This window comes from Danio rerio, chromosome 9, assembly GCF_052040795.2.
Source record: "Danio rerio strain M-AB ecotype USA chromosome 9, GRCz13ab, whole genome shotgun sequence".
Lineage (NCBI taxonomy): Eukaryota > Metazoa > Chordata > Actinopteri > Cypriniformes > Danionidae > Danio > Danio rerio.
The window spans coordinates 51,836,410-51,847,500 of NC_141029.1; the positions used below are offsets into that span (position 1 = coordinate 51,836,410).

At 33.3% G+C, this 11,091-nt stretch overlaps 1 protein-coding gene across 1 annotated transcript in view; it reads right to left on the reverse strand.

Moving 5' to 3' along the window:
• Window positions 1-11,091, reverse strand: part of galnt3 (UDP-N-acetyl-alpha-D-galactosamine:polypeptide N-acetylgalactosaminyltransferase 3 (GalNAc-T3)) — a 44,672-nt gene that overhangs the window by 17,074 nt on the left and 16,507 nt on the right. Inside the window, exon 4 of the mRNA XM_087268525.1 lies at window positions 464-613. Coding sequence (XP_087124651.1) covers window positions 464-613 — 150 coding nt within the window. The remainder of the gene's footprint in view (window positions 1-463; window positions 614-11,091) is intronic.

Sequence of the window (11,091 nt, forward strand, 5' to 3'; positions counted from 1 at the left end):
CTCTCCTCTCCACCAATCTGCTGGTGTGTGGTGTGCGGTCTAGCACAAAATGGCTGCCGGCGCATCATCCAGGTGGATGCTGCACACTGGTGGTGGATGAGGAGATTCCCCCCCATTGTGTAAATCGCTTTGAGTGCCCAGATAAGCGCTATATAAATATAAGGAATTATTATTATTATTATTATTATTATTATTATTATTATTATTACTACTACCTAGCAGTGGCTAATGGGGATCCTGATAAATAAAAAAATAAAACAGGCCCAAACTAAGTATTAAAAAGCTTCAGATTCTTATATAGATTCTGTACTTTTCCTCTACTTGCATTACAATTTTGGGTAAGCAATGGTACTTTCACTTAAATGGGATTTTCCAGTACTCTTTCCACCACTGTGTGGGAGTGATCTGCTCTTTAAAAGTCCTCCGAGACTGAATGTGAATGGCAGTGTGTTGGGATACTCACAGTGGGCATCCAGGAAGGTGAGAGTGTCTCCTGTGGCCACAGAGGCCCCAAGGAGCCTCGCAGTGATTAATCCTTTACGCTCATGCTGACGGACCACACGCACAATGTGCAGCTGCTTCAGAAACTCGTCCAGTTTATCCTTTAGATGCTCTGAGAGAGACACAAACGTCAAACAATATCATGTAAATGATGTTGAATAATGGAAGTCATGTCTTCTGCACTGCAACGAGCTTCAGATAAAATCCACACACATGCTAGATGAAAACAAAGAAATTTATCAGATAAATGTTTAATATTTTGAATTTTTTAATTTTTAACAGTTCACCTGTAAAAACATGTACTCATTGTTTAGTGTTTTCAAACTTTCATGAGTACTTTCTTCAGTCAGAATCTTGTGAACATTAACCCTCTGGGGTCTGACGGTGTTTTGGGCCTCTGGAGAAGTTTTGACACGCACTGACATTTGTGTTGTTTTCAGTATCTTAAAAACATATTAATGGCTAAAGTGTGATAACACTGTAAACAGCACAAGTTGGGCTACAATCATACCTAAGCAGCATGTTTGTATGTGTTTGTGTTTTTGAGAAAGAAACGTTTATGCGTGGTTTGTGAAAAACTACAATTTTGAAGTCACTAAAACAAGGCCGTGAAACACACAGAGAACATTTGTGCACAAGACTTTTGAGAACTGGATCTGATAGTCTAGTGTTTTTGCTTCTAAATGATGTGAGAAACATCTTGTTCACTTGCTCACAGAAAACAATACAATGAATTAAAAATTCTAAGTCACTTTCTGTTTGAAAATGGTTTATGCGAGAAGGCGTGAACTATCATTACTATGCAGTGAGTCACACCTGAGAAGACAAATACCTGCATATTTTTTTTTTTTTTTTTTAGATTAGATTCAACTTTATTGTCATTACATATGTACAAGTACAATGCAATGAAATGCAGTTTAGGTCAATAGCAGCAAGTGCAGGATACAGGAATAAGTTATAAAGTGCAGTTATAGAAAACTATGGTGATATTTACAGATGGATGTACTATGAACATTATATACAGGTTGGATAAGCTATGAACAGATTTACAATATATGAATATATGTGCAGGTTGCTATTAATAATCAGTAGTGTGCAGATAAATAAACATGATTACAAGTGTATATGTTACAATATATGAATATATGTACAGGGATAGATGAACATGATTACAAGTGTATATGTTACAATATATGAATATATGTGCAGGTTGCTATTAATAAACAGTAGTGTTCAGATAGATAAACATGATAACAAGTGTATATGTTACAATATATGAATATATGTACAGGTTGCTATTAATAGTCAGTAGTATGCAGATGAATAAGCATGATTACAAGTGTATATGTTACAATATATGAATATATGTACAGGGATAGATGAACATGATTACAAGTGTATATGTTACAATATATGAATATATGTACAGGGATAGATGAACATGATTACAAGTGTATATGTTACAATATATGAATATATGTACAGGGATAGATGAACATGATTACAATTGTATATGTTACAATATATGAATATATGTACAGGTTGCTATTAATAGTCAGTAGTATGCAGGTAAATAAGCATGATTACAAGTGTATATGTATAGTGGGTGTGTACATAATTACAAATGCATAATGAGCTGCATAATAAGCCATCAGACAGGTATGTGACTAAGAGTTTCAAGAAAGAATCTGAGAAAAAAATTAATTTATTTGTATATATTTTTTTGTTTGCAGTTTATTTAAAATATATTTAACTATCACACAAAATAACTCGATACTAGTAAACCTAATAAACTCAGTTACCACATAGGAATTTGAAACAGAACAGCACCTGTATTGTAAACAAGTATTTATTTTTCCATAGTAGCAAAAACAAAAGCTGCATCCCAAATGGCACACTATACACTATGCACTATGTACTTATGCACTTACACACTCAACAGCAGAGTATTTGTATGTAGAGTCGTCCACTGATGACGTTTGGCTGTGGCCAAATTAGTAAAAATAAATGAACAAAGTACCAAATAATACCTGCCATAAGTATTACCGCATTCTCCATCGTGAGGCTCTGAAATCACTCGCATAGGAGAATTTCGCTTTCACAATCCAACATAAATAAAGTCTCCAGCACGTGACCCCGATAGCTCTGCCCCTTTCGCTACATGAGCAAAGCAGCGGTCGTTGAGCGCATAAAGTGTCCATCATTCTACACTTCATTTTACCGGTCGAATGGGTGCACCAATTATTTTTTGTATTTTTATCTGCTTGTTAGGTGGTGACGTGTTTGTGACGTATGTGATACAGTTTCCGGGTCCAAGCCGCCATTCATTTGAGTGGAGAAATCATTCGTTTATGATCACGTTTTATTCCTATCACACATTAAAGTTAATTTTATATAAAATCATTGTGTACACAACAATCTCTGGGCTTGCTGCATAACAAAAATGTAACCTTTTTTAAAAAAAATGAATCACTTTCTTGCCATCGGATATTAGGCATGGACATATATATAGCGATCGTGATTTTCGAAAGTATTAAATTGCTTTGTAAACGTTTAATATTACCATTTCATGAGTCTCCCCATTCAGTTGAATAGAGCACTTGGACCCGGATGGCCCTTCGCGTGACGTCACACTTAACAAGCGGATTGTGAACGCACTACAATACTACAAAATGGCCTAGAATAGTGCATAAGTATGCGATTTGAGATGCACCTTAACACTACAGAAATTAATGGTTGCCAGCATTTTTCAAAATATCTTCTTTTGTGTTCAACAGAAGACAAACAGGTGAGTAGATGAAGACAGACAGAATTTAAAGTTTTAGGTGAACCATGCTTTTGAGATTTTATTTCGCATGGATACATCAGATTGATCAAATGTACAAAATACAAATATTATTGTATTATCAATAAAATACCAAAAAAATATATATATATATATATATATATATATATATATATATATATATACATATATATATATATATATAGGTGATGCTAGTGCTGTCGCCTCACAGCAAGAAGGTCGCTGGGTCGATCCTCGGTTCAGTTGGTGTTTCTATGTGGAGTTTGCATGTTCTCCCTGCGTTTGCATGGGTTTCCTCTCCTCTAGGTGCTCCGGTTTCCCCCACAGTCCAAAGACATGCAGTAAAGGTGAATTGGGTAGGCTAAATTGTCTGTAGTGTGTGTGTGTGTGTGTGTGTGTGTGTGTGTGTGTGTAGGATGGGTTGCGGCTGGAAGAGCATCCGGTGCGTAAAAATGTGCCGGATAAGTTGGCGGTTCATTCCGCTGTGTGTTATTTTTTTAAACTAGTTCTGTTCTTTTGAGATTTCTTTACTCAGGTGGAGGTGTGCGTTGGCTCGAGGCCACAGACCAAGTGCCTTAGTGTCCCACCAATGACAATACACAGCCATATCGCACTGCTCTCTAGTCAACTTGACAACACAAACACTGCTTTCACCTTCAAACTCCGCCTCTGCTTTCATTTGATTTGACAACGAAAAAGAGATGCGACTGACCTAGCAGCATGCATGAGTTTTTTCAACTGCAGTCACACAAAGCACAATGGTTAAAACACGAGGAACACAAGGCACAAAGGCAGCGTGCAAAACATTCACAGTCATTAGTAAACCATTAAAAAAAGGCACCTCTCATCCCAAAAAGCATGTTCTGTGTGATCAAAGCCTTCGAAGGCAGCTGCCCATGTAGTCAGTATGCTCTCCAAGTTTTACTCATTTCATGCCAGTTACTGCTTTTTCTCCCAAAATACATCAAAGTGCTTTACTTTTCAAAACTACACTACAATGAATATGTTCATCTCAAAGTGACTCTTTTTATCTGTCAGGATATGTTTTAAAGTCACTATGCAGGAATATGAGACATAATAATACCTTTACACCAAAAGAGCAGGACAAAGCTCAAGCTGTACCTGTCATCTAGTAGTTATGGGTGTGTGTACGTACTCATTAAGAATAAATATCTCCTGTCAGGAGTGCCCCGGCAGCCCTCAGAAAAAAGCCACTGACCAGCACTTTGGTATAATATCATATATTTTATAGAACTGAGGAGTAACTTACTGAAAATAGGGACGTATACAGTAAGTCCAAAATAAAACCTTAACTACAGCACTGAAATTAGTGTCGGTTCGACTGTTTTAGACAGCAAAAGCATATTTAATGCACCAAAACCCTGTACAAATCTTTCAACAAAAGTCTTTACATTAGAAGGCTGTAATTTAAATTTAGACAGTGGGTTTGAGATTAGTTAGTTAGTGAGTGAGTGAGTGAGTGAGTGAGTTAGTTAGTTAGTGAGTGAGTGAGTGAGTGAGTTAGTTAGTTAGTGAGTTAGTTAGTTAGTTAGTTAGTTAGTTAGTGAGTTAGTTAGTTAGTTAGTTAGTTAGTGAGTTAGTTAGTTAGTTAGTGAGTTAGTGAGTTAGTTAGTGAGTCAGTTAGTTAGTGAGTTAGTGAGTTAGTTAGTGAGTTAGTTAGTTAGTGAGTTAGTTAGTTAGTTAGTTAGTTAGTTAGTTAGTTAGTTAGTTAGTTAGTTAGTTAGTTAGTTAGTTAGTGAGTTAGTTAGTGAGTTAGTTGGTGAGTTAGTGAGTCAGTTAGTTAGTGAGTTAGTGAGTTAGTTAGCTAGCTGACTTTATTAGTACCTGTAGGTAGATTCTTTTTGCAGCAAAGTTTGGCATTTGATACAAACAATAAAATCACACGTATACATACACACATATACACATACAAAGTACCTTATAAAAGATTACAATTTATTCAGAGTAACAAAAGATGATGGGACAAAGCTATTCCTGAACCGTTTTGTCCAACTTAAAAGCATCTGAAACTTTAAACCCGAAGAGAGCAGGATAAACTCCTCAGACAGAGGATGAGAGCTACAGCTACTAATGTTCTGGGCAATCCGTAAAAGCTGCCTACTACGCAGGGATTCAATAATCAGCTGTGATTTACCAATCAACCTGCTAGACCACCTAACAACCTGGCTCAGTCTATTCCAGATTTTGAGAGACAGACGTCTAAACCGTGCCACCAGAGCGAAGGATAGAATAGAAATATAGATCAATAAAAGCACGATTTAAAAAAAAAAAAAAAAAAAAAAAGAGTAAGCATATTGGGCCCAATGAGAAACATGTGATTGTTTCCTTAGACAATATAGGCGCCGATGCCCCTTCTTGGACACAGCGTCACAGTTTGCCTCAAAGTTTAAAGATCGGTCAATAATGGTACCCAAATATTTGTAGTTCTCCACCCATTCTACCTTTTGACCCCTAATATTAGTCACCTCAGCTGCTGTATGATTCCTTCTAAAATCAATAATCATATCCTTAGTTTTTGTTGCGCTAAGTTTTAGATTTGACTAATCACACCACTAAACAAAATGATCTACTATCGGACCATGACTATTTTCATCTCCTTGGAGAAGGCTTACAATCACAGTGCCGACTGCATATTTTAAAATGAAATGATTTTCAAATGTGCTCTGACACATGTTTGTGTACAGAATAAATAAAAGTGGGGATATATATATATACTGTACATATACAGTTAAAGTCACAATAATTAGCCCCACTGAATTATTAGTCCCCCCGTTTATTTTTTCCACAATTTCTGTTTAACAGAGAGAATATGTTTTCAACACATTTATAATAATAATAATAATTTTAATAACTCATTTCTAATAACTGATTTATTTTATCTCTGGCATGATGGCAGTACATAATATATGACTAGATATTTTTCAAGACACTTCTATACAGCTTAAAGTGACATTTAAAGAGTTAACTAGGTTAACTAGGCAGGTTAGGGTAATTAGGCAGGTTATTGTATAACGATGATTTGTTCAGTAGACTATCGAAGAAAAAAAATTGCTTAAAGGGGCTAATAATTTTGTCCTCAAAATGGTGTTTAAAAAATTAAAAATTGCTTTTATTCTAGCCAAAATAAAACAAATAAGCCCTTCTCTTGAAGAAAAAATATTATCAGACATACTGTGAAAATTTCCTTGATCTGTTAAACATCATTTTGGAAATATTTAAAAAATAAAATAAAAGGGGGGCTAATAATTCTGACTTCAACTGTATATTACATAACATTTTTTACTTTTAAGATTTTTGTTGTGTTTTACAATTTATTATTCAGAATTTTTATTAATCTTGTGCCTTCACCTTTAAAGGATTTTGTTTTTCTCTGTACTGACAATATAAGATACGATAAGATACATACTTGAGCATCATCAAGTGGGGACTGTAAAGAATTTTAGAGTCACTAATTTTGGTCATTTTGCTTTTTCTTTAGGAGTCCATCCTTAGCATACTTCAAGCTACATGTACATTTACCAAAGCCATATCACTCTGCAGATGAAGACCGGTTACTCACAAAAGCTAAGAAGGGCTGAGCTTGGTCAGTAGCTGAATGGGATCCCACAGGGGAAAAACTAAGTTGCTGTTGGAAGTGGTGATAGTGAGGCCAGTAGGGGGCACTCAATCTGCGGTCTGTGTGAGTCTTAATGCCCCAGAATTGTGAATGTGATGCTGTACTGTCAGTGAGCACCATCTTTCAGATGATATATTGAACCGAGGTCCTGACTCTCTGTGGTCATTAAAAAGCCCCCCAACACTTCTCATTAAGAGTAGGGGTGCAAACCCGGTGTCCTGGTTACATTCCCTTTATCGGCCCTTACTGATAATGGCTTCCCAACTGATCATCCCCATCCAATGTCTTTTTATTATTATTATTATTATTATTATTATTATTATTATTATTATTATTATTATTATTAATTTATTTTAATTGTTATTATTAGTATTAGTAGTAGTAGTATTAATAATAATGATAATAATAATAATATTAATAATAATAATCATAATTAAAATAAATTAACAATAAAAAATATTATTATTATTATCATTTTTAACTTATGTTAATTAATAATAATAATAATAATAATAATAATAATAATATTAATATAAAATAAATAAATAATAAAGATAATAAAGTTAATAATAAAGATAATAATAATAATAATAATAATAATTATTATTATTATTATTATTATTATTATTATTATAATTATTATTATTATATTATATTATATTATTATTATTATTATTATTATTAACAATAATAATAATAATAATAATAATAATTATTATTATTATTATTATTATTATTATTATTATTATTATTATTATTGTTGTTGTTTTATTATTATTATTATTATTTAATTAAAACTATTATTATTATTATTATTATTATTATTATTATTATAATTATTATTATTATATTATATTATATTATTATTATTATTATTATTAACAATAATAATAATAATAATAATAATAATTATTATTATTATTATTATTATTATTATTATTATTATTATTGTTGTTGTTTTATTATTATTATTATTATTTAATTAAAACTATTATTATTATTATTATTATTATTATTATTATTATTTAAAAACCTTAAAAATACAACATCAATGCTTCCAGCTGAACCTACTAATAAATCCCTAAAAAACACTCACCCAAAAACCAGCCTGGTATACATTTTTGTAATCTGCAGGGAGGGTTGCTTGACCGTGTAAGTACTTTAAATTATGAGTTGCTTGGGACGCTGCAGCTTAAGTGTAGCACAGATGGTATGATTTATGATATCACATAATATGTATTATCCTCCTCAGAGTAAAGGTGCAACACCAGACCTGCAGAAACCAGCTGAAATGATTCACAGCAGCGCGGCGGGACGTCCTATAGGTTTTGGCTGGCTGTGAGGGTGGAGGCTAACACAAAGGAGACTGGTCTTTCTCAGCGGAAGCTGGAAATACTTGAGAACGAGAGACGGAGGGTGTAATTAAAAGAAGAGGGGATGTGAAAGAATAGCTGAAAGTCAATTCCCTGCCTTTGGTTTCTTGCATGGCGAGCGGCCAAGAGAGAAAGTTCAGACCCTGCACAATTTAGCCAAGGGAACAGACACAGTAGGTGAGATAGCGCAGTGGCTGTCAAGTCAAAAAAAAAAAAAACGATAGCAGGTCTGGTCTGTTCTGCGCAATAAAAATACTCCTACACGCAAATGATAATAGATTTTTCTAGTTTTTTTTTCAAGCTAAATTTTCAGTAACTAGTTTCATTGACTTGTAAGATTGAATATATACATATATACACACATATACACACATATATATATATATATATATATATATATACATATATACATATATATATATATACATATATACATATATATATATATATATATATATATATATATATATATATATATATATATATATATATATATATATATATACATATATATAGATATATAGATAGATATATAGATATATAGATATATATATATATATATATATATATATATATATATATATATATATATATATATATATATATATATATATATATATATATATATATATATATATATATATATATATATATGTATGTATGTGTTTTACCCCGGCCCCACCCCGCCCCTCGACTCCTGAACGTCTCACTCACTCACGCGGGCATGCACTGCGGTCTCATGAGGAAACGCAGCTTTTTGATGTAATGTTTAAAATGAAAAACAGTTATTTTAACGTTACTCTGTCGACAGTCTATTGTCTTAATTACCGTGCTAACAGAGCTAACTTATGTAAACAGAGAGCAACAGATTGCAGACGTCAATAATGCAGCGCAATAAATTAATATACCGATCAAACTCCGCTTTAAGTACACTACAAGTTTATAAACTGTCTCTGGAACCCAGTTCAGATAAAATAATATTATTTAACAAAAGTAGTAATGCAGTAAAGTATTTTTCGCTCTGCCAAGCCTTCTCTGTTGCTGTGTGGAGCAGCAGCCTGATTCAGTCACCTTTTACCCCGGCCCCACCCCGCCCCTCGACTCTTGAACGTCTCACTCACTCACGCGGGCATGCACTGCGGTCTCATGAGGAAACGCAGCTTTTTGATGTAATGTTTTTCTTGTTCCAGAATACAAATAATTTTTCAAGTATTTGTTCTATATCGTGCTTTCGTGCTTATCCGAATACCGTATTCGGGTTCGGCTCCACCCATAATATATATAGATATAAAAAAAAATTATATATATATATATATATATATATATATATATATATATATGTATATATATATATATATATATATATATATATATATATATATATATATATATATTTTTTTTTTTATTTTTTTATTTTTTTTTTTATTTTTTTTTTTTAATCTATTGCGGATGCGCACATCGCGATTTCGATGCTGAAACGATGTATCGTACAGCCCTAGATTGGATGCACACTACACGATCTCAATGGAAGTAGTAGGTCATCTGTGTGTTTCTCGCCTACTGTTTTTCAAATACTATGAATTCAGACACACTACTCGGCTCGTATACTGTTTTCCACATACTACACAGTAGGAAAGTACATGATTTCAAATGCACTCAATGTAAATGCAGATTTCACATTGGCTTTAAACAGCACTACACATTTCTTCATCCTCACCCACCTGTCAGAGATCTGTTTTTTTAAGAGTCCTCTGACAGCTCTATATACCTCAGACGGCTATAAGTAAAACTCCTCAGAGAACATTAAACAGCTCTGCTTCCTCCGGTGAGCTGCATCACGAGCGGCCGGGTGTCAGCGGGCCAACAGGAATTCTGTAAAACGGGTCGCTTGAGTGAAACCGGAAGCTCATTAAAACACAGAGATCCTGGACCAATCAGCCAGTTAAAGAGAGGGTCGCAGAAACTGGTTTTTAGAAATTTAACATTAGTAACTAAAACTAACTAAAAAGCATTTAAAGATGTGTCACAGTGCTAGGACAGATGAGCCATGCCAGAATTAAGAAACGTTTGGAAATGTCATTCAAACAAAGAGAAATGTTTTTAAAAAACAGCAAACGAGCGATAAAGATAATCTCAAAAATATTAAGTTTGTGGTTTTGTGTAACCAGCTGTTGTCAGTCGCAAAAAAATTAAATTTCACTGCTTCACTGCTTAAATATTTAGAGCCCTGGTACAGTTTGCCTGGTTGCAATTGACAGCAAATGTCCCGGAAAAGTGCTCCAGATATTTTCTTAGTTTATTAGTTTTGATCAGTGTTGCTTTCAAATGCAATTAATCTGTTAATATAAGACTTGTAGTAACGGTGCTCATAATATTTGGTGGGTGTGCCTAAATTTTGGTTGGTGCGCTTAAATTTTGGCTGGTGGGGCTAAATTTTTGAAGTTAGGAGCACCAGTGCTACCAAGAAAAAGAGGTTAATTTCGAGCCCTGTTAATTCGCTAAAACTTCTACAACTAGACCATATGCGACTGGCAAATCGGATGTGATGTATTTCAGTCTTGTCCAATCAGGTCCGTGTCCACGAGATATCAGAATAAAGATATTTATCAGAAAGAAAGTCTACATTAAAAAAACCTTTCTACTATATATATATATATATATATATATATATATATATATATATATATATATATATATATATATATATATATATATATATATATATATATATATATATATATATACATGTGTGTGTGTGTGTGTGTGTGTGTATA